The sequence below is a fragment of the Pipistrellus kuhlii genome, unplaced genomic scaffold (assembly GCF_014108245.1).
Source record: "Pipistrellus kuhlii isolate mPipKuh1 unplaced genomic scaffold, mPipKuh1.p scaffold_m20_p_82, whole genome shotgun sequence".
Taxonomy (NCBI): domain Eukaryota; kingdom Metazoa; phylum Chordata; class Mammalia; order Chiroptera; family Vespertilionidae; genus Pipistrellus; species Pipistrellus kuhlii.
Window position 1 is genome coordinate 232,840 of NW_023425587.1, and position 23,494 is coordinate 256,333.

Sequence of the window (23,494 nt, forward strand, 5' to 3'; positions counted from 1 at the left end):
CAGCCACTTCCTGTGCACGGAGGCTGCTCAGCACCTTCTCTCCTTCCCTTCCTCCCTCTCCCTCCTCCCCTCCCCATGGCTAAGCCTGCCACCATCACCTCCACACACCCAAGCTCCAAGGGCCCTCCTTTGCCTCCATAACTTGTCTTCCTCGGCCCATTTCTTCCAGGAATTGCTTTTTCTGTCTGTTTTACCGAATCAATGTTCTCTTGCAAAAATAAAAAGCGAATCCATGGGCGCTCACTCTTCCCCCGGCAAAGCCCCGTGTCCCTGAGCAGAGGAGGACAGAGCCCACGGTGGCGGAGCTCAGTCCCGGCCACCACGCCTTGCTCAGGGCGCCACCCCGTGGCCTGCCAGGGAAACGCGCCCGAAGCCCCTGCAGCACCCACAGAAGAGGCGAGCTGCACCCAGAGGCCCAGCTTTCCTGCAGCAGCTCCAGGCTGAGGCAGCACCACCTCCGAGGCTTGTTGCCTGTTGCCTGTTCTCCTCAGGCAGAGCCCACGACCCTCGCTGCATCTACACCCCGGGGTGCCCACGGAGGGGCGCGAGGCAATCCCAGGGCACTGCCTGGGCGGGACCACCGCTCCCTCAGCTGTGATACCGAAGGACAGCCACTGGTCCCAGCACCTTTAAAAAAAAATTATATATATATTTAAAGTATATACATATATTTTTTTTATTGATTTTTTTTACAGAGAGAAAGGGAGATAGCTAGAAACGTCGATGAGAGAGAAACATCGACCAGCTGCCTCTTGCACACCCTTTACTGGGGATGTGCCCGCAACCCAGGTACATGCCCTTGACCGGAATCGAACCTGGGACCCTTCAGTCCACAGACCGACGCTCTACCACTAAGCCAAACTGGCTTCGGCAAAAATATATATATTTCACTGATATTTTACAGAGAGGAAGAGAGGAATAGAGAGCTAGAAACATCGATGAGAGAGAAACATTGATCAGCTGTCTCCTGCGCCTCCCCCACCCTTTCCCAGAGAACTCTGGTGGCAAGGGCCCTGGTGATCACACACAGGAGGGGTCCGGTCTGAGTGAGGGTCTGTCCAGCACCGGCCTGTCCCCTACCCTCCGTCCCTCCTCGGGCTCGGCGTTTCCCTTCCGGCGGGCTCCTGCCGGCTCCGTGCTGGCGGCAAGCGGCCCCGTCGCCCCGGTGCTTGTGGGAAGAACTCGCCCAACAGGCCCGGAGGAGCGGACCAGCCCGGACGGCAGGGGGAGGCGGCGGGTCCACTGCTGTGTCCGTCGCCCCCTCCACGAGCCCCTCCCGCTCATGTGCCCCTCCCCACCGCCATCCTGGGCCTCGGCCGGCACGGCGCCGGCCCGCCCTCCTCATGTCCTCCGTTCGCCCAGGCTGGCCCCTCTCCCCACCGCCATCCTGGGCCTCGGCCGGCACGGCGCCGGCCCGCCCTCCTCATGTCCTCCGTTCGCCCAGGCTGGCCCCTCTCCCCACCGCCATCCTGGGCCTCGGCCGGCACGACGCCCGCCCGCCCTCCTCATGTCCTCCGTCCGTCTGTGCTGGCCCCTCTCCCCACCGCCATCCTGGGCCTCAGCCGGCACGGCGCCGGCCCGCCCTCCTCATGTCCTCCGTCTGTCTGTGCTGGCCCCTCTCCCCACTGCCATCCTGGGCCTCGGCCAGCACGGCACCGGCCCGCCCTCCTCATGTCCTCCGTCCGTCTGTGCTGGCCCCTCTCCCCACCGCCATCCTGGGCCTCGGCCGGCACGGTGCTGGCCCGCCCTCCTCATGTCCTCCGTCCGTCTGTGCTGGCCCCTCTCCCCACCGCCATCCTGGGCCTCAGCCGGCACGGCACCGGCCCGCCCTCCTCGTGTCCTCCGTTCGTCTAGGCTGGCCCCTCTCCCCACCGCCATCCTGGGCCTCGGCCGGCACGTCGCCCGCCCGCCCTCCTCGTGTCCTCCGTTCGTCTGTGCTGGCCCCTCTTCCCACCGCCATCCTGGGCCTCGGCCGGCATGGCGCCCGCCCACCCTCCTCATGTCCTCCGTCCGTCTGTGCTGGCCCCTCTCCCCACCGCCATCCTGGGCCTCGGCCGGCATGGCGCCCGCCCACCCTCCTCATGTCCTCCGTCCGTCTGTGCTGGCCCCTCTCCCCACTGCCATCCTGGGCCTCGGCCGGCACGGTGCCCGCCCGCCCTCCTCATGTCCTCCGTCCGTCTGTGCTGGCGCCGGGGGGCGCGTGGCCGGCTGCTCTCACCCCTGCAGGGCCTCGGGGGTGGCAGCCCCAGGAGAGGCTCCCGTGGGCGACGTGGCCGTGGCCGCCGGGCGGGGACCTGGGGGGGCCTCTCCACTCGCCACGCCGAGGAGTCCCAGGGACATGCAGCCAGCTGTCAGGCCTGAGCCACCCCGAGGGCTCTCTGAGGCTCACGCAGCCGGAGGCCTCTGTCCTCAGAGATGGTGACGAGTGAGTGCAGGGGAGCAACATGCTGCCACTTTGTACTGCCCACGCCGTCAGGGACTCACCGGCCCACGGAGGGCAGGCTGGGAGGACGGGCGAGGGCTGACGGGGACCGCGTGCTCGATGGCGTGCTGACGGAGGAGGACACGGCACCACCACGGGGACCGCATGCTCGATGGCGTGCTGACGGAGGAGGACATGGCACCACCACGGGAACCGCGTGCTCGATGGCGTGCTGACGGAGGAGGACACGGCACCACCATGGGGACCACGTGCTCAATGGCGTGCTGACGGAGGAGGACATGGCACCACCACGGGGACCGCGTGCTCGATGGCGTGCTGACGGAGGAGGACACGGCACCACCACGGGGACCGCGTGCTCGATGGCGTGCTGACGGAGGAGGACACGGCACCACCACGGGGACCACGTGCTCGATGGCGTGCTGACGGAGGAGGATACGAACAGCACCACCACGGGGACCGCGGGCTCGATGGCGTGCTAACGGAGGACACGGCATCACCATGGGAAGCGTGTCCCTGGAACCGCCCCCCCTGGACCCCCGTTTGCAGTCTGTGACGTCCATCCCGGGGGCTCCTGGAGTGACGAAGCTGCTGCCGTGTCCGTGGGGGCGGGCTCTCCGGGAGCCCCCGCTCCGTGGATGAGCAGCTGCCTCCTCTCGCTGAAGGCCCAGATGCCCAGCAGCGCCGTGTGCGTGAGCCGGGCCACCTCGCCCCACCGGTTCCTGCCAGGGCTGGTGCAGGCCGCCAGGTTCTCGGTGAACTGCAGGACCGACTTCAGGAACCTGGTAAGGAATTCACTTCATCTATCCCACCCACTGAGCACAGAGTTCACCTCTACATCTATCCCCGCCCTGAGAATGGGACGGGGATGTGGAGGTTTTCTCTCTATGTGGGAATTACAGCTAAGTGCTGAGTTCACTTTCTATCTGCAAACTCCAGGAAGAGGTGCCCACACACGGACACAGCCCGGGTTCCGGAGAGAAATGCTGCCACGGCACTGTCCCTGGGAAGTGGATGGGCTCCCGGGCACAGGACGTCCCAATGGGCACAGGACCCAGCCCCAGCGGGCACAGGACCCAGCCCCACCGGGCACAGGACCCAGCCCCCAGCGGGCACAGGACCCAGCCCCACCGGGCACAGGACGTCCCAATGGGCACAGGACCCAGCCCCACCGGGCACAGGACCCAGCCCCACCGGGCACAGGACGTCCCAATGGGCACAGGACCCAGCCCCCAGCAGGCACAGGACCCAGCCCCACCGGGCACAGGACCCAGCCCCCAGCGGGCACAGGACCCAGCCCCACCGGGCACAGGACCCAGCCCCCAGCGGGCACAGGACCCAGCCCCCAGCGGGCACAGGACCCAGCCCCACCGGGCACAGGACCCAGCCCCCAGCGGGCACAGGACCCAGCCCCAGCGGGCACAGGACCCAGCCCCACCGGGCACAGGACCCAGCCCCACCGGGCACAGGACCCAGCCCCCAGCAGGCACAGGACCCAGCCCCACCGGGCACAGGACCCAGCCCCCACCGGGCACAGGACCCAGCCCCACCGGGCACAGGACCCAGCCCCACCGGGCACAGGACCCAGCCCCACCGGGCACAGGACCCAGCCCCACTGGGCACAGGATGCTCCCCCGGGCACAGAACGCCTCCGGGAACCACCCCCTCAGGACGTCAGTGGAGGCTGAGACCCGACTAGACTGCAAACAGCAGCTGGTGGCTGCCACTCGCTCACCTTCCCTGGCTCTCACTCTGTGAAGTGCCGACTGTTCTCACGTTCCCTCTAAACAAGCCCCGAGCTGCCTGTGGAGCCTAAAGTGGGGGACACTCGGAAGTTTGGGGGAGCAGCCGCTGCAAACACAAGACAGATCCCGCGCCTCTCCTGGGTGCCTGCTGCTGGAAGCTCTGCATGTAAGGCGGGTCACACACGTGTAAGGCAGGTAACACATGTATAAAGTGGGTCACACATGTGTAAGGTGGGTCACACGTGTGTAATGCAGCTCACACACATGTAAGGGGGTTCAGATGTATGTAAGGTGGTCATGTGTGTGATCTTGCTCTCAGAGCCCAGGTCTGGGCTCCTAACGGGGGCGTCCCGAGCTGAGAACATTCGCTGTAAACATCACGTCTGGTGCGTGCCGTGACCGAGGCCGGGGCCACACAGGACCAGCCCCGCGGAGGTGCCCCCGCAGGCGTGCAGGGGGCACCCTGTGCCCGGTGGGGGCTCGGGCTCTCACACAGACGCTGGAGGTGCCCATGCAGGGAGCAGCGAGGCTCAGACGCCCTGAGGCCCGTGCACAGAAATGCCAGGCAGGGGTGGGCTCAAACCCACCACAGTGGCTTCCTCCGGGCGGACACCCACCTGAGGTATCGCTGGCGGCCGCACGGCTCTTCTCCACAGACCCCGTGAACACTGACCAGTTCCAGCGCCACCAGCAGCACAACCAGGGACAGCACCGCGGACAGCAGCTTAACACTGAGGACAGTAAAGCAGATAAAGTCTGTTCGATAAAATGTCTCCAAAAGGGAATGACAAGCCCTTCCCACCCAGAACAGGTAATCCAATTCCAATCAGCAGCTATGTTTAAACGATGTGTCCATTTACACTTGAATGGCTACACCTTTTGATAGCCTAAGGGCAAGTTTACATGTAAACAAGTTTGCTCTCAGTTCCCAGGGCAGAAAAAAAACAAGGTTTAAAATTATTAGATTTTAAAATTTATTCTTAGAAGTGTAAAAGTTTATTAATTAAAAACAACAACAACAACAACAACAAAAGGAGATTGAAAAACCTGATGAACAATAATAGTGGTTCATTGTAGTAGAGTCGGTGATATGGGAGGGGAGGGGACTGACTGTTCTGGGGGGGGGGGGCGGGGAAGGGAGGGAGGAAGAGACTGAACATAAACTGTGCACCTATGGATGAGGACAATGGGGGCTGGGGAGGGGGCGGAGGGTGGGGTGGGAACCTGGTGGAGGGGGGAAGAAATGAGGAACCTTTGTAATAATATGAACAATAAAGATTGATTTAAAAAATAAATAAATAATAAAAAAATAAAAATAAAAAGTCTCCAATTTCATAAAGAAAATGATGTTTCACCTGACCAGCCCTATGCCACGCTGCCCCCAGCCAGAGCCCTGGGCCACGGCTGGGCCACGGAAGTCCTTGGGGGGGGAACATGTCATCTGCCACCAGGCCTCCCTCCCCACGCCCTCTCGTCTAGTTCTGAGCCTGCAGATGAGGAGCTCTCTGGAGGGGAGCCCTGGAGGGCCTGGCCTGCCCAGACCCGCCGGGCGCCCTTCTCTGCACCCGTCAGCGTCTTCCTCGCAGCCCGACGGGCAGCGAAAAGCTCGTAGGCTTACGCGTGAAAAGGTGTCCGTGGCTCTGGAACTCAGAGCAATCCCACCTAAAGTGAGATCCTCTCTTCCCCGTAAACTGGCAGGAGAGGCTCTGCTCCGGAGGATGTGTGAGCAGCCCTCCTATCGCGAGCGGCTGGCAGAGCGTAAACCAGAGTTCGGAAGCGTGGGCACTGAAAGCCCTACAGACGCCCCTCGACTCAGTGCTTGGCATCTCTCCCTGAGGAGGCGGCACACGCCAGGACACGCGACACAGGAAGCAGCCCTAACGCAGCTCCCAGGTTACCGCTGCTGTGCGTGCGATCCACTCACCCGGGCGGGGGTCTTCCCCGTGCTGCACCACAGTAACGTGTTCCATAACTTCCCTAAATCAGTATTTCTGCCAAAGTAAGAACTAGAACTGCTTCCAGAGACAACTCCTGCCCCAGGCTCCTCCGAACCAGGCAGAGGCACTCACCTGCTCACCACGCACACGGCACACACTCACCTGCTCACCGCGCACACGCACAGCGCTCACCTGCTCACCACGCACATGGCACACACCTGCACACGGCACAGCGCTCACCTGCTCACCGCGCACATGCACAGCTGCTCACCTGCTCACCACGCACACGGCACACACTCACCTGCTCACCACGCACACGGCACACACTCACCTGCTCACCACGCACATGGCACACACCTGCACACGGCACAGCGCTCACCTGCTCACCACGCACATGGCACACACCTGCACACGGCACACACTCACCTGCTCACCGCGCACACGCACAGCCGCTCACCTGCTCACCACGCACACGGCACACACCTGCACACGGCACAGCGCTCACCTGCTCACCACGCACACGGCACACACTCACCTGCTCACCACGCACACGGCACACACTCACCTGCTCACCACGCACACGGCACAGCGCTCACCTGCTCACCACGCACACAGCACACACTCACCTGCTCACCACGCACACGGCACACACCTGCACATGGCACAGCGCTCACCTGCTCACCACGCAGACAGCACACACTCACCTGCTCACCACGCACACGGCACACACTCACCTGCTCACCACGCACACGGCACACACTCACCTGCTCACCACGCACACGGCACACACTTACCTGCTCACCACGCACACGGCACACACTCACCTGCTCACCATGCACACGGCACACACTCACCTGCTCACCACGTACACGGCACACACTCACCTGCTCACCACGCACACTCACAGCCGCTCACCTGCTCACCACGCACACGGCACACACTCACCTGCTCACCACGCACACGGCACAGCGCTCACCTGCTCACCACGTACACGGCACACACTCACCTGCTCACCACGCACACGCACAGCGCTCACCTGCTCACCATGCGCAGGAAGTTCTGCCTCTGCCGCGAGCGCAGCGTCTTCTCCGCCCACTGCCGGCCCCGGAGCTCCAGGGAGGCCGCCACCTGCCGGGACACCTGGGTGCAGCGTGAGCTGATGCTCCGGAGCACCGTCAGCACCTCCAGGACGGCCCGGGGGCAGAACAGGGTCGGCACACGAAGGCTGCAGACATACGGGAGCGGCCGGGGCCACCTGCGGTCAGAGCACGGCTCTGTGGGCACGGCTCTGTGGGCACAGCCCCGTGGGCACGGCCCCATGGGCACGGCTCTGTGGGCACGGCTCTGTGGGCACGGCCCCGTGGGCACGGCTCTGTGGGCACGGCCCCGTGGGCACTGCTCCGTGGGCACGGCTCCGTGGGCACGGCTCCGTGGGCACGGCCCCGTGGGCACGGCCCCGTGGGCACGGCCCCGTGGGCACGGCTCCGTGGGCACAGCCCCGTGGGCACGGCTCCGTGGGCACGGCTCCGTGGGCACGGCTCTGTGGGCACGGCTCCGTGGGCACGGCTCTGTGGGCACGGCTCCGTGGGCACGGCTCTGTGGGCACGGCTCCGTGGGCATGGCTCTGTGGGCACGGCCCCGTGGGCACGGCCCCGTGGGCACGGCTCTGTGGGCACGGCCCCGTGGGCACGGCTCTGTGGGCACGGCCCCGTGGGCACTGCTCCGTGGGCACGGCTCCGTGGGCACGGCTCCGTGGGCACGGCCCCGTGGGCACGGCCCCGTGGGCACGGCTCCGTGGGCACAGCCCCGTAGGCACAGCCCCGTGGGCACGGCTCCGTGGGCACGGCTCCGTGGGCACGGCTCCGTGGGCACGGCTCCGCGGGCACGGCTCCGTGGGCACGGCTCCGTGGGCACGGCCCCGTGGGCACGGCCCTGTGGGCACGGCCCTGTGGGCACGGCTCTGTGGGCACAGCCATCACCAACCTCCCGGGTGATGCCACCTGCTGCACTGAATCCCGTGGTAGCCAGCTGGCGTCTGCTCTGGGTTGCGAGTACAGCTGTTACACACACCAGGGTTCGAGCCACGCAGGCTCCCCTGGGGCTGCCATCACAGACCAGCCACGTCGAGAGCACCGAGTCAGCTACTGACTCCTGCTGGAGCCCCGTGGGGGCTGATCGACCACCTCGCTTATAAACTTTAACAGAAAACAGCAGTCTGCGGCACAGCTTGCTCAGTCAAGTCCGGACGAGAGTAGGAGGACACTTACCTCTCAACAGGAAGGCTCTCCACACCCTGGAAAGGGCAGTGGTGCCCGGGCACGTGGTGGCACAGCTCAGACATGATCTTCATGACCAGCGGCTCACAGGCACTGGCTTCAGCACTGCCACCCAATCTGGAAAACAGGAAGCATTTACGCGTACCTGACATAATTCAGATGCCCGGCTAGCACCTGAGCAAAATCACATTCATGTGCTCGGTTCACTGAGGAAAGTGCTTAATCTAAAAATGGTTCCTCAGCTATAAATGAAAAGGCTGCAGCTGGAGGCCATGGTAAAAGTCCTGGTGCCCTGGCGGGGTGGGGCTCAGTTGGTAGTGACAGGGGACTTATAGCCTGACCAGAGGCCCGGTGCATGAAATTCCTGCACAGGTAGGGTGCCTAGGCCTCCCCGGTGATCATGGCTTCCTTCATTCTGCACCACCACCCCCCTGGTGGTCAGCACACGTCATAGCGAGCCATCAAACGCCTGGTCTACCAAATTCCTGAGGGGACAGTTTGCATATTAGGCTTTTATATATATAGATAGGTAGAGTACCTGAATTAATTTAAAAAATAATCATATTATATCAAATCTTAGAACAAATATACTATGTGAATAAGGAGCTAAGTTTCTCATATATGATTGAGGAGGCAATTCAGCTGTGAAACCAGTAAACAGAACCAATAAGCATGGATAGCCAACTCACCAGGAGTCAAAACACCATCTCACCACACCATCTCACCGCACCATCTCACCCACACCATCTCACCCACACAATCCCATCCACCATCTCACCCACAACATCTCACCCACACCATCTCACCCACACCATCTCACCAATATCATCTCATCCACACCATCTCATCCACACCATCTCATTGCCTGATGACAATAGCTGTTGTTTGTCCCTCAACCCTTTCCCCTTTATAGTTCTGTCCCCTGCACCTGCTGGAAGACAGGATTTGAATGCCTGTAAGCATCCTGTCTTCTTGGTTGGCAGGCCTTCTCCATAAGTGCCTTAAATGATTCAACCCTGCCTTTGTTATTGGACACAGCAACTGGCAGCCAGAGCCCAACCGGAGTTTCCCAATAACAGCTGGAGCACTGTCCTGTGCATTGGAGGATTTTGGGTTTGATTCCCGGTCTTGGTGTATATGGGAAGCTACCAATTGATATTTCTCTCTCACATCAATGTTTCTCTTCTTTCTCCCTATGCCTCTCTTTAAAATCAAATATATATATATATATATATATATATATATATATATATATCTCCATATATCCATATATCCATCCTTGGGGGAAGATAAAAAAAAAGTCAATGGTGCAATATGCTAAAAGCAATATGCTTTGTTGACTCCTGTGATCTGTCTCTTACTCTATAATCCAAAATCTCTCTGTTCCCACTTCTAAGAGTCAGACCCCCTTTCTGATTGTCCACGTTCTCAGTCTCTGTAGAGAGGTCCTGGGAAAGGCCCCTGAGCTGATTGTCATCTGAATCCAGCAGTGCCTGGCAGAGCCATGCCCTGGAAATATTGGAAACATACCTTGCCAGAGGCAGGTGTGTTGTCAGCTTGACCTTCAGCTCAGGTTCAGGGAGTTGGGTTTCATTATCTAAATCCAGCCAAGCACCAGGAACAAACACGATTATCCAGGCCCACCCAGAAGTGACCATTACAAAAAAGCCACAAGAATCTGGGGGAGATAATAGATCAACTGAAGGATTTGTATACATGCATATAAGCATGACCAATGGACACAAAACTCTGGGGGGGGGGGGGGAAGAGTATGTATGGGGGGACAATGGTAAGATATGCACACAGATAATAATTTAATTAAAAAAACAAGAAAAAAACAAAAACAAGCCACAAGAATGCACATAATCTCCTTTGTCTTGGGCTTTAGTAAAACTCCCTGGTATTTTGCTATATAAAATAAATATAAAATAAATGTGCTGTATTGGCTCTGGGTCACTGTCTCTCCATCAGAGGACAGTGGTCCCACCTGGCCCTAGCTTTTTCCTTCTATCTCTGTGTCTGTCTCTTTCCTTCATTTTCTCAATCCCCAGCCACCCCTACTCAGGAACCAGACCGCTCTCTAGCCGCACTGGCTGTGGAAAAGAGAGAAATGTTTATAGGTCTCCACAAATACCCACCCCCAGTTGAGCTCTGAGCTGGGCGATCAGCCTTCTTCCTCTCCACCCGCTACTCACCCGTCACCAGGCCACAGTCCCTCCCAGGCATTTCCCGCCCCACAGCCCGCTGCTTCCCGACAGCTGTGAGGCCTGCGCCTCCGGGATGGAGCTCACCGGGCAGCCTCCCTCACAGCGTCCTCAGACAAAGGCGGCAGAGGCCACGACCGGATGCTCTCCTCGCAGCTCAGCACCTGGGAGGAAAAGGCCCAGCTTCTAAAGGTTTTGCAGTAAGGTTCTAGAAGAAATCTCGTTGTGAAACCTTGTTTTTAAGTGGTTACAGGTGCGCCTGTCACTTTCTAGAAGCCTGTGTGTAAAACTGCTACGGGTATTATGTTTGAAAGGCAGGTGGTGGGTGTCGGTTATTCATTATAATGAGGTACAGAAAGGCCAGAGACAGGACAGGTCCGTGGGAGCAATGTCCGAGGCTGTGGAGCTGTCCAAAATTCCGATGCCTGAGGTCAGGACAGGGCCAGTCCCTCGGAGTGGGACTCACTTAGTGGGCACAGTCCCAGGAGCCTGTGGGCGGTGACCTCCCAGGCTGGGGGGAGGGAGTATGGGGGGGAGGGGGGCAGGCATGCTGCTCCCTGGTGCTGTGGGCTACGCGCTCTGGGTGAAGACCTGGCCAAATGCCAGCACCCAGTTCTCATACCAGACGGGACCCCAGCCCCCAGCCCTGACCCGCAGACGTGTAGGAGCCCTGGCTGGGCTGCTCAGTTGGAAGGTGGGTCGTCTCATACACCGAAAGGTTACGGGTTTGACTCCCAGGCAGGGCACTTACCTCGGGGGCGGGTTTGCACCCCGCTGGGGAGGATAAAGAAAAGTAAGGAGATGAAGGGGCTACGGTAGACACCACTGCCTGTGGTGACTTCTATGCAACACATTCTACAGAGACGGCACACCTGAGCCACCATGTGAGGCCGAGCCTCTGAGTGACGCACTGTGGTGGGAGTGCCAGGCCTGCTGACCTCAGAGTCCGCCCGACGAGGCAGCTCTGAGCCTTGAACCTCCGAAGCAGGCGCGCACGCCCTGCCCCCGAACAGTCGTCCACAGCTCACCTGTTTTTTAATCAGCGCGACGGGGTGGAAGCGGGCACGGTAGCCCTCCGCCAGCCTGACCAGCGCCTTCACTGCAGCCTTCTCCTGGGGGAAGCACCTCTGGTTAGGCTGCCAGTGTGTCCTATGGAATGTCGAGCCCATAGGAGTCCGATTCCTCGTGACTTCCCTCTGTCTCATCCCATTCAGCTGTGACAGCTGAGCTCTCCCCAGAACGGGTGTGGGACGGAAATCACAACATTGCCAACAAAATGATGTTCCACGAAGTGATGATAGTGATAGATTAAAAAGGCACACCCACTCTTGTCCACAACGCAGCAAACACAGAAAGAAATAAGAAGACCCCAAACATTTGGGAAATTTGAGAGATTCTCCAAAAAAATAGGATATAGTAGAAATGTAAATGTAAGAGTCAACACATGTAACCAGTGCTCACGTACGTGTGCTGTCGGAGGCGCACAGTAAGCCAGGTAAGTGACGCAAAAGACGACGGAGTGAACGGCCTTTAAAATAAACCACGTCTCTCAGAGCTGCAGGGCAGTGACCTGCCTGTGTCCCTCCCGCCACGCTACCTTGACCTCTGGCGCCAGGTCTTCCTCCGCGAATCTCAGCAGCAGCACCAGGGAGAAGGCGAGCAGCTGCTCGGCCAGGCCCCTGGGGAACTCCGGGAGGCTGACTTCCCCGTGGCTGAGGTGATCCCGCACGCGCGGGCCCTCCTGGTGGTTCAGGAAGTCCCAGAGGAACTCCTTTCGGGGAGACAGAGAACACACTCGTTAGCATCCTCAGCGGAGGGAGGAGGGCGCGGAAGCCCCGCCGGACACGCCAAAGGAGCAAGCTGCCGGGAACCGCTGACTCCGGGCTGGGAGGCAGAACCGGACAACTGGCAGCTGGCAGGCCCGGCGCAGCCAGTGCTCACAGGCGGCTGCGGAGACGAGGGATCGGGTGGAGGCTCAGCATACTCTCTGCGCTCGGCACAGGCCAGTCAGTGCCACGTCAGAAACACGCAGGTCACACATGGAACACAACAACGGCAGACCAGCCAAGGCCTTACCATGGCAGGCTCCCCGAGGACAAGAGGAAGTTGATTGATCTCGCCGTCACTCAGGTGTTGTGCCAGCATCTGAAACACCGAAACAGGCACGTGAGCTGGGGCTCAGGCACGTCAGCTGAGGCTCAGGCATGTCAGCTGGGCCTCAGGCACGTCAGCTAGAGGTCAGGCTCACACAGGCCTTCCTGCCTTCGCTGCGAATTGTTAAATACGCCCAAGCCAATCAGGGGAAGTGAAGGCGTCTCCAAGGAAACCACCACCAGGCCAGGAAAACTTCTCTTCACCCGTGTAATGGCCTCAGGACACACACCTTTTTAGCTGTGAGGGTGTGTCTCTGTGTGTGTATGTATAGTGTGTTTATGTGTGGCTAATGCATGTGTGTATACTTGTATATATGTGGGTATCTGTGTATGTTTGTGTACAAGTATGTGTGGGGGAATGTTTTATGTATGTATCCATGAGTATTTATGTCTACTTGTAGATGTTTGTGTCTGTGTCTCTCCATATGTACACGTGTGCTTGTGGGCTCCGCATCCACCAGTTGCTTCACGAGTCACTCTGCTCACCAGGATGATGGAGCCCAAGCAGGAGCCAATCCTGAGGCCCGAGTCCTGTACGGACCTGACTGCTGTCTAGTTCAGTCCCCACAGCCCCAAACACACAACCCTAACAGTGAGTCATTTACTGACGGGATAAATCTGCCGTGAGCAGGCTCCTTCCTAACCCCTCCTCCAGGTCCCGGAGCTAGGTTATCCAAAGGCAGAGTGACTGGAACCCCCCCCCAGGGCTCTCCCGTCCTCTCCGAGCTGCCGTGGTGTCACAGGCATTGGGGTCTGTAAGGGTTCCACCCGAGAGGCACACAGAAGCCGTTACACTCTCCCAGGGACAAAACATTCCCTGTGACTTTCACTTCCCACCCTCCTCCTTCAGACCCCCAACCCCGCAGATCACTGTCTCGGTGACCACCACATGCTCACGGCAGTAGCTGAGGTGTCTTGCGCTAGCTGTAACTGATGTTTGAGCCCCTAATAACCGCAGCGCTTGATGCTGGTCCTGCACTTTCCAGCCTCATTTCTGCGGCTTTAGCGGCTTGGTGAGTCATGGGCCCACTGGGCTATCCTGAAACCGATGCTCAGCTCTAAGGCTGCTTCTACTTACAGCGATTTCCTGTAAGCTTGTGAATCAGGCTAATCTTTTGCTTTGGATTTAAAAGAATACAGTCTTTCATTTCAAGACAACTTGTAAGTTCGAGTTCACTTACTTCATCAAAGGTGGTGTACAGAGCTGCCGACTTCAGAAAAGGGAAGAAAGGAAATAATTACAGCATAATACGAGCAGGTGAACCGTTCAAAGCAGGCCGTCTCGCACGCTAACAACCGCACACCTCATCTGAGGTCAGCCTCCACCCAGCAGCACTTGGGAAGAATGTGTGGACAGACACCCACGTGACGGACGTGGGACCCCAGGGCGCCCGGCCGCTGGAACTCCGCCCCTGCTCCCTGTCCAGCTCCACATCCTGGCACCTCCAGGCCCACAGCGTCACACACCACTGCCCACATGGGTGCTTCTGCTGACGGCATGAGGCAAGAACAACGGGACATCTCCCCACAACAGCCCGACTCCCACACTTCTGTGTGACCAGTACAGTCTACAGACACAGGCGGCGGGCCAGGGACCTCAGCTCGGATCCCACCTTCGACTGCTGCCACGCAGCTCCTCTGCACAACAGCAGGGGGAACCAGCTGGAAGCCCTGGGACCTGTGTGCGCGGCACAGGGACGCCACATGGCTGTGGACACTGGAGGCCACGGAAGACACAGGAATACGTGTTGGTTTAGAAGGCATTGAGTGGCAGAGTGAGAATGGGTCAGGAAGGAAGAGAAGTGTGAAGACTGGAGGGGGGACAAGGAACCAGGGAGGCCTCAGGGAAGAAAGAAGGGGCACAGAATGCATCACGGAAGAACCAAGAGGCTGTGGAGAACAAAGTGCAGACAAAGACAGGGCAGGGCTAAGGTTTGGTGCCAGAGCCACCGAGAAGCCAAGAATAAAGAATTTGTAGGAGAAAAAATATGCTTTTTAAAATGAAAGTAAGTGTGAGATGCTGCAAAGAGGTGTCCATCTGACTCAGGAGATAAAAGAACTGGTGAGAGCCGATGCTTGAGACCCTGGAACTTAATGCTACGAATTGCCCTCTCAGCTGCTTTAGCTGCATGGACAGCCTGTGATATGTGGGGCTTCCATTTTCACGAGGTTCCAAGTGTTTTCTAGTTGTGGTCCCTGCAGAGGTGACAGCTTTAGGCATGGGGTGTGTGAGACCTCCCAAGGAGCAAATGTAAGGAGAGGACAAGGTTGAGAGGAGAATTTTGAGGAATGTTGACATGAGGAAAAAGAGGAAGATGAACTAGTGAAAGAAATGAGAAAAGGAGACATGGCAGATGCTGCTGCTCACCCTATAATTCAGGGTCCCCTTTCCTTATCCGTGGATCTTTCGATAGTTAACTGGGCACATTGCCACCCAAGCCTCCCACTGCGGGGTGGGCTGAGTTCTGGCCAAGAGGAGTGGGGTCCTCAGAGAGGGCGTGTGCTGCAGGCTACGGACCACCTTGTGGGCTACGGTGATAGCAAGTGTAGCCACAGAGAGGAAATGCGTGGTAACTAGTTCTGTGACATCACCGAGTTTAAAAGAGCACTTTTAAAATATTACAGAGCTACCAAAATCAATCATGAGTAAACATAAGTCCTATAAAACATTATAATAGAAAGAACAGCTAAGTCCTCGGAGGGAAGCTCTTAGCTAACAAGTTCATGAGCTGCAGACAGAATGAGATGCTAAGATCATTTAAGAGGCACAGAAGCCCGTCACGCCCACGTGTACCTCGGCCGTCAGAAGTCTCCGGGGACACCGGTTAACCGTGGCGAACAGGTGTCGCAGCCCCGTCTCCAGCTGTGTCAGCAGCAGCACGGCACAGTCGGCGAACCTGTGACACGAAAAGAAAGCACACCGCTGTGAGGTGGGCACAGGCCGGCACAGGGGAGTGTCCAGGCGGGACCACTGTGTCCAAGTGAGATGGAAGCAGAACCTGCCTCCTGAGACTCGGGGCTTCACAGCTGCTTCAGGGCTCTGATGCCTGATAGGCCACAGTGAGTGCCTCAGGAGAAAATGGCATCCAAAGCCGCTGCGTTCCCTTTCCAGAAAGTACTCGGACCCAGGACATGAGTGGGCTCTCATGGTCTCCACGTGGCTGTCCCGGTGAAACGGCCCACCCCTGAGGTCTGAGCACCAGCTTGCTCCTCGGCGCCCGAGACACCAATTCCCTATTTCCCGGTTCGCCAACGCTGGACACAGGGTTTCACTCACAGAGAAAACTCAATGACTTTTCAAGTTGATTCTAAAAAACTATCGTCTTCGCAGGCTGTCCCGTGATCCCTGGCGGTTCTCCTGGTCAGGAAGGGGTTTCCCACAAGGCCCCTCCAGGCAGCCGCCCGCCCCGGCCGAGCCCGCGCAGGGCCCGGCAGCAGGGGCTCCGGGAAGGACAGGCGCCCAGACCCAGGAACCACCCTCTGTGCCATCTGCCCCTCACCTGTGTGCCCGGAACCTGGTCAGCGCGGCTTTCCAGTACGGCAGCATGATCCTCAGGACGAGAGAGGATTTCCGCACCACTTCCTCCCACACCGAAAGGACCTCGTCAGTAGCAGCTGCAAGACAGCAAGAGGCCAAAACCGGTTTGGCTCAGCGGATAGAGCATCCATCTGTGGACTGAAAGGTTCCAGGTTCGATTCCAGCCAAGGGCATGTGCATTTGCTGTGGGCACATCCCCGGTGGGGGGTGTACAGGGGGCAGCTGGTCGATGTTTCTCTCTCACCGATGTATCTAGCTCTCTATCCCTCTCCCTTCCTCTCTGTAAAAAAATAAAATATATTATTTAAAAAAAAAAAAAAAAAGACAGCAAGAGGCTTAACACAACCGCAGGCACTGACAGAGAAGCCGGGACGCCCTGGGCCCGAAGCCGGCGTCTCTCCTCACACAGGCGAGCTGTGGCCCAGCCCAGGGAGGAAGTGAGGAAGACTGCCTGGCCCTGCGCGGGCCGGGCTTTGGAGGCGGCGGAAATGGAACCCCCACAGGACACGGGAACCTCAGGTGAGTGCTGGGTGAGCGACACACTCGGTGCTTACCACGCGTACAGGGGGTTCATCCTCGGCGACAAATGTCCGTCTCGGGGTGCTGACATGGGGGAGGCTGTGGGCAGGCGGCGGGGGGAATGGGGAATCTCTGGACCGCCCTCTCGGTTTTCTTAAACCTTAAAACCGCTCTAAAATGTGCCTCACCGTTTGTGTGTGTTATTGGCTGTCACCAGATGACCGCCAGGGTCCGTGCACGGAAGGCCGAGATGTGGGCCATCGTGAGCCACACTCTCACTGGCAGACACAGAGCTTGAACTGCAACGACCGGTGCGGGGCAGTGGGCTCGGAGCAGGTGAATAGCTTTCAAAGCTCTGGTCCCTCCTCCCGCCGTGGGGACGGGGCTCGGTCACGGGGAGGATCCACCAGGTGAGGACCATTCCGCAGCGAGGGCTCGGGCCCCGCGAGGGCAGCAGAGGCGCCTTCCAAATGGCCTGACACCAGGCACGCCAGTCCCTCTGAAGGACAGACTGAACCCGCCACCAGCCCGAACCACGGTCTCCCCGCAGAGCCGGGCGGCGGGAAAGGTCGGGTCTGGGTGGCTATGCTGCACACACGCTTCATGCACTGTCTCCCACGTCACCCTGGAGAACGCGCCCCGGATGGAGCTCACGCCTGTGCTCCTGGATGACAGCCTCCCAGGGCCACCGAGGAGATGGGGTACTTGCCAGGGAAGATGGTCCAGTCCTCCGAGTCCACGAGCCTGAGGAGCGGCCGACGGGCCACCGTGCGCTCCGTCTGCCGCAGGTGGGCCTCCAGCCGCTGGCCCAGCCCCGCGGTCAGCAGCACCAGCATCGAGCAGTACCTGCGGGGGATGCCGGAGACCTCAGCCGTGCACATAAAAGGCCCTCCTTTCAGGAGAAAAAGTTCACACGTAAGAAAGCAAAGTGAGCCGAAACCGGTTTGGCTCAGTGGTAGAGCATCGGTCTGCGGACTGGAAGGTCCCAGGTTCCATTCCGGTCAGGGGCATGTACCCTGGTTGCGGGCACATCCCCAGTAGGGGGTGTGCAAGAGGCAGCTGGTCGATGATTCTCTCTCATCAACGTTTCTAGCTCTCTATCCCTCTCCCTTCCTCTCTGTGAAAAATCAATAAAATATATTTAAAAATAAAGAAAGAAAGAGAGAGAGAGAGAGAGAGAGAGAGAGAGAAGAAAGAAAGAAAGAAGAAAGAAAGAAAGAAAGAAAGAAAGAAAGAAAGAAAGAAAGAAAGAAAGAAAGAAAGCAAAGTGAAGCGGTGCCACGTTGGCTGGGACCTCAGACCCGCAGGAGCTGGAACCTGAGGACCCTGCAGGGCTCCGCTAGGACACCCCGCTTCCCACTCCACGTCCTGCGGAGATGGGCCTCCCTGCCCCACAGCAGAGGTGAACCCGGTGCCCTCGACGGGGAGGCCCTCGTGCAGCACCTACCTGGGGGGAACTTCCTGAGGGGCCGCGAACCCGTGCCACAGGACGTTGCGCAGGTTGAGTCCGCGCGGAGAGCCCACCAAGACCGTCAGGACGTCCATCTGGGCGGGGGGACAGCGGAGGGTGGGCAGTGCGGTCATTAACAAATCACTGGATGCAGCAAGGAACGCTTTCTTCCTTCCAACCGCCACTTCCCCCTCTCGTGCGCGTCGTCGGTGTGGAGGTAATGACAGCCATCAGTTCCTGAGCAGCTCCTGTGTGCGCCCGCCTTGCCCATCCTCGGGCCCGCCAGCCAAGAAGGCGCTGCCATGAGGCCCGCTGTGCAGGCGAGAGGAAGTGCAGAGGGAACCCTGGGCGGCGAGAGGTGGGACCTGCCCCAGGCGGTGCCGGGCATCAAACGGCCCAATGTCCAGACAAACAGACACAGGAGGCAGCTTGGCACAGAAGCGCCACAGAGTACTGCGTGGGCCTGTGTGTGAGCAGGACGGGCGGCTCGGAGGGGAGCCGAGGCGGTGGCTGCTCCCCTCGGGAAGCTCTGAGTCCCCTCCACCTGTGATGTGACAACACTCCCATCAGCACCTATTTCCGAGGTGCGCCAGGGCAGCGGGCGCCTCCTCTGTGGCTGTGGGGGCAAACTTACCACAGGCTGCCCGAAGACCTGAGCAAGCTCCGCAGAGGCAAGCAGATCTCTTAAAAGAAACGGGCATTCCTTCCCAACCAGCAAAAACACCTAAAATTCAAACAAAATTCATGTAGCACCTGCATTCCAAGGAGCCGAATGATATTCAGAAAAAAATCACCCATAAGGCAACTGCTTGGATAAAGGGTGGGAGACAATGACTGAAGTCACCCATGTTTTAATTTCACAATCATAAAAAAAACACTAAAAATCTGTACCGAATAACTGCACTTCATAGGAGAATGATAATTAAAATCAAGGAATCTGAGGGCAACTACAGAGCAGTTTAATGTTCACTCGGTACTTTAGGGGCCCGACGAGGACAGCTCTCACACTCACATCGCCCAGGGCCCGCTCCAGACACGCCGTCAGCTTCATGAGGCTAAGAGCAACCGCAGGGGGCTCACGGCTCTCCAGGGCATCAAATATTTCTGGAAACAGCTGTTTCGAATAGACATGCTTTAGAATTTCCACTCAGTAAGAACTGCTTCTCAAAGTAACAGTGCTGTTCGTCAGAGTCAACCCTCTGAAGATTTTGATGATTATATTTTAATGATTTTGGGGGTATAGGTAAAAATTTTCTACAAATATAACATCTACATTGAGTGGCCAGATTATTATGATCTCTGAACACATAACGATCTGGCCACTCAGTGTGTGTGTGTGTGTGTGTGTGTGTGTGTGTGTGTGTGAAGCCCGGTGCATGAATTCGTGCATGGCTGGTGTCTGGCCAGCCTACGCAGGGGGAGGGGACATGGGCAGTTGGCCGACCTGCCTGCTGGTTGAACTCCTGGTGGAGGAAACAATTTGCATATTAGCCTTTTATTATTAAGATATATAGGATAGACACTGAGTGGCCAAACTATTATCCATTCAGAGGTCATAATAATCTGGCCACGCAGTGTAAACAGTAAAAAAGTAATATCTAAGGAGTTCTTTAAGTGTTCTTTGTTTAATATTGATTGAAAACGAGAAGTGTGGTGTAACTGCACATCGAGCAGTCAAATTTTTTTTTTTTTTTTTTTTTACAGGGGAGAGTGTGAATGCAGTCCCCCACTACCACAATTTATAAGTTTCCCACATTTGGGGAAACTGCAGGAGTCAGCACATCCAGAGTGCAATGAATAAGCCTCACCCTGGAAAAACCGGCTTCGTGATCATGGTATCTCCCCTGCCAGAATTGTGCAGTCAAATATTTTTACCTCAATGTTATTTCCCATTTGGATTAGTTCTGAAGATAAACACACGGCAGCTCCCCCTGCCGCTTGTGAGAGCTACTGCGAAGGGAGCAGAAGTGACCCTTTCACACTGACATAGGAAACTCCACGGGTTCAGAAGCAGCCTTGCTCCACTGTCATTTAATGCACCCCGTGACACAGCTGGTTTTCACCAACCAACAAAGCAGTTAAGCCAGGTTTGGGCCTCCAAGGACCCTCTACCTCCAATTCAGCAGGACCGAGCCCAGCCAGGCCCGGGGCCGCTGCATCAGATGACCTTGCTCTGCCAGCCGGCTATCTCTCTTCTGCAGAGGCCCCTTTGCCTCTATCCAGGACCAGCACCCACATACCAAACTCCCTCCCACCCCTACCCAGATGCTGCACCTCGATACTCCCCTTGGTCAAAGGGTGTGCTTCTCAGCTCAGACCCAAGACTCTCCATAACAGTCCCAGGATTCCCTCTGGGCCCTCCAGAAAGACCCCTTTAAAATTAGCAAGTAATAGGGTTTCTAAGTGGAATTTGCAAAGGCCGAACCTCTGGAGAACTTGTCCACTGGAACCACGGTGCATACTGGACTTCAAACTGCCCTTTGGTCAGAGATGAGAAATGCATGTGGACAGCCTCACACACAGGGCCCAGCAGCCTCACGCTTCCCTCATAATCCAGACCCTGGGCTTCAAGAATGAAAAGCAAGTTAGCACCTCAGCGCCATATCATGGGGAGAGAAAGATCTCCAAGTCATCAGAGGAAAAGTGCTCTAATTACAAAATTCCCACCAAGCCCGTATCCAGTTTATAATTGAACTTACAAAAGATATACACCTACACTGAAATAAGTTATATGGTACTTATCTGGTTATAAAATAAAAATATGCTATTGGTAGAGGACTTGGAAAATGCAGAAAGATTCAAACAAGAGAAAAATATTTTCTTCAATTTCTTTACCTGAATATAAGTTTATAGAAAATCAGGTTCAGACAGTATATATAATACTTTAACCGGATTACTTGTTTAAAAAAAAAATATTTACTGATTTCAGATAGGAAGGGAGGAGAGAGATAGAAACATCAATGATGAGAAAGAATTATTGATTGCTGCCTCCTGCACTTCCCCCACTGGTGATCAAGCCTGCAACCCAGGCACATGCCTTCGGCTGGAATTGAACCTGGGATCCTTCAGTCCACAGGCTGACAATCTATCCACTGAGCCAAGCCAGGTAGGGACTGATTTCTTTTTACTTAATAGTAGACTGTGCGATCTCCAATGATCTTAATTATTTTAGAACGTATTTATAATATGAAATATTTTATAAGTTTGGGTCTGAACATTACCATGGTTCATGATAAAAAATATATATATAAGAGGGTAAGTCTCCCTCCTGGCCTCTGAATTCTTCTTCCTAGAGCAGCTGCTGTTATTAATTCTTTGTATATATTTAGAAATATTTACACATATTAAAGCAAATGCAAATATATGATCCTCACTCTTTCACTTAGTAACACAGCTCCAAGATTCCGGTGTTCAGAAAGCCAGGCCTCCTCATTCTTTTTCCCGCTGAATAGTGTTCCTCTGGGAAATGTTCATGATTTTCTTAAGCGATCCCTACTGCCTGACATCTGGATGTTTCCAATGTTTTTTTTCTTCTTGGCTATTACAAAGGACATTGCAGGAGAACCCTTGCTGACACACAGTTGGCTATCTGTAAGAGTGCCAGTCCTATAAATTCCCGGAATGGAACTGCTGGGCCAGAGCACATTTATTTGTCATTTTTATAACTATTGTTAAATTTCCAGGCCAACTCCTGGCTAAAAAAAAAAAAAGTGCAAAAACAGATGGAAGACATCTAAAATAATTGTGTAACATGTTACTGGTCCTTTCATACCTAATTTATGACTTGTATGTTCTACCCTCTTCCATCTGGACTGCTGGCCTGGAGCCGAGACCATCACCCTGACTGCCTCCCAACCTCCCTTCTCACACATGGGTTTCTTAGCCCAGCTTTCCCTGAACTCCTCTCTGCTTCTTTGGCCTCATTCCCTCTTTTCACAGCAATTCCTTTTATCTTTTGAGTGAGGTCATTATGATAACACCCTCTGAACAAACAAACAAAAAAAGCAATGGGAGGCAAGAGGAATACTACTAGAGGCCAAGACATTTTAAATGAAAAGCATCCATGAGCCAAAACCGGTTTGGTTCAGTGGATAGAGTGTTGGCCTGCGGACTGAAAGGTCCTAGGTTCGATTCCAGTCAAGGGCACGTACTTTGGTTGCGGGCACATCCCCAGTAGGGGGTGTGCAAGAGGTAGCTAATCAGTGACTCTCTCTAATTGATGTTTCTAACTCTCTATCTCTCTCCCTTCCTCTCTGTAAAAAATCAATATATTTAAAAAGAAAAGAAAAATCATCCATGGATGTTTGGGGTGTAGAGAAAATGCAGACCTGACTGGGCACCAACCACACAATCTGTGATTGTCTTCCAGCACACATCCCCGTTCCCAGCCACAATGCTACTGATAGCACGATGTTCTTGGACTTCACACCCAAGTTCACAGATCAGATGGTACACCGGGGCAGAAAGGCATGTGGTAACAGGGTCTTCCAGGGATATCTGAAACGTAGAACATAAAAGATACTGTCTTACAGGAAATAAAGACACACAAGTACTAACTATGCACTTAACCAAGAATATCCTCCTATTTAATAAAAGGCTAATGTTCAAATTGACTGAAGGGCAGATCAACTGGTTGCTATATCTGTCACTGACCACCAGGGGGCAGACGCTCAACATAGGAGCTGTCCCTTGGTGGTCAGTGCCCTCCCACGGGGGGGGGGGGGGGGGGGGGGGGGGGGAGCAGACTCAGCCCGAATCCCTGCAGCAGCGCTAAGGGTATTGACTGCCGGCTTAGGCCCGCTCCCCAGAATCGAAGAGGGTGAAGGCCGCGCTGAGGGAGCACCCAGAGTGAACGAGTTTTGTGCATCAGGCCCCTGGTTCTATCTTAAGAACAGAATATACACAGGTCTAACTAGTGGGAGAGCTGTATGTTAAAACATCGTGATTAAATTTAAAGATAATTTACGTAACGATTTTCAAATACAAACATTCAAAGATTGAAATTTCATTACTCATAGTACTAGTTCAGTGTCAGTTTACAAAAGCACAGTGTTTTATGGCTTAGTCTTCCAGCATTCCCACCTGCCGCGACCACTCTACCTCCATGACTTCCGGATCCGGCAGCCCGCGCCGCGCGATGACGCAGCTCGTCCCGCCCTCCCTCCGCGCCGCTCTTCCGGAAGCACTTCCGGCCTCCGCGGCGCAGGCGCGAGATGAGCTCTCGCGGGAAGT

The 23,494-nt window shown here is 56.5% G+C and overlaps 1 protein-coding gene and 1 non-coding gene across 8 annotated transcripts; both read right to left on the reverse strand.

Annotated features, from left to right (window-relative positions):
- Positions 1–2,176: 2,176 nt before the first annotated feature.
- Positions 2,177–23,476, reverse strand: ERMARD (ER membrane associated RNA degradation). 7 transcript variants are annotated; one of them, XM_036425527.2, is made up of 18 exons: positions 23,363–23,476; positions 22,591–22,759; positions 20,688–20,822; positions 19,275–19,376; positions 18,897–18,986; positions 18,260–18,357; positions 17,522–17,658; positions 16,256–16,370; positions 15,550–15,652; positions 13,937–13,966; positions 12,679–12,747; positions 12,200–12,373; positions 11,631–11,714; positions 10,690–10,766; positions 8,390–8,515; positions 7,159–7,377; positions 4,803–4,916; positions 2,177–3,222 (listed from the first exon to the last, which is right to left on the reverse strand). In XM_036425527.2, exons 2-18 carry the CDS (start codon positions 22,636–22,638, stop codon positions 2,937–2,939), a joined length of 2,007 nt encoding a protein of 668 aa, XP_036281420.1. In that variant the 5' UTR covers positions 22,639–22,759; positions 23,363–23,476; the 3' UTR covers positions 2,177–2,936. The 7 variants fall into 7 exon arrangements, with proteins under 7 accessions (XP_036281420.1, XP_036281417.1, XP_045433046.1 ...); XM_036425524.2 differs by having other exon boundaries at positions 20,688–20,827; positions 23,363–23,470; XM_045577090.1 differs by having other exon boundaries at positions 7,159–7,347; positions 20,688–20,827; positions 23,345–23,413.
- Positions 19,964–20,119, reverse strand: LOC118712115. The gene has a single exon (XR_004985966.1). It is a non-coding gene; the product is annotated as a U1 spliceosomal RNA (small nuclear RNA).
- Positions 23,477–23,494: the final 18 nt, after the last annotated feature.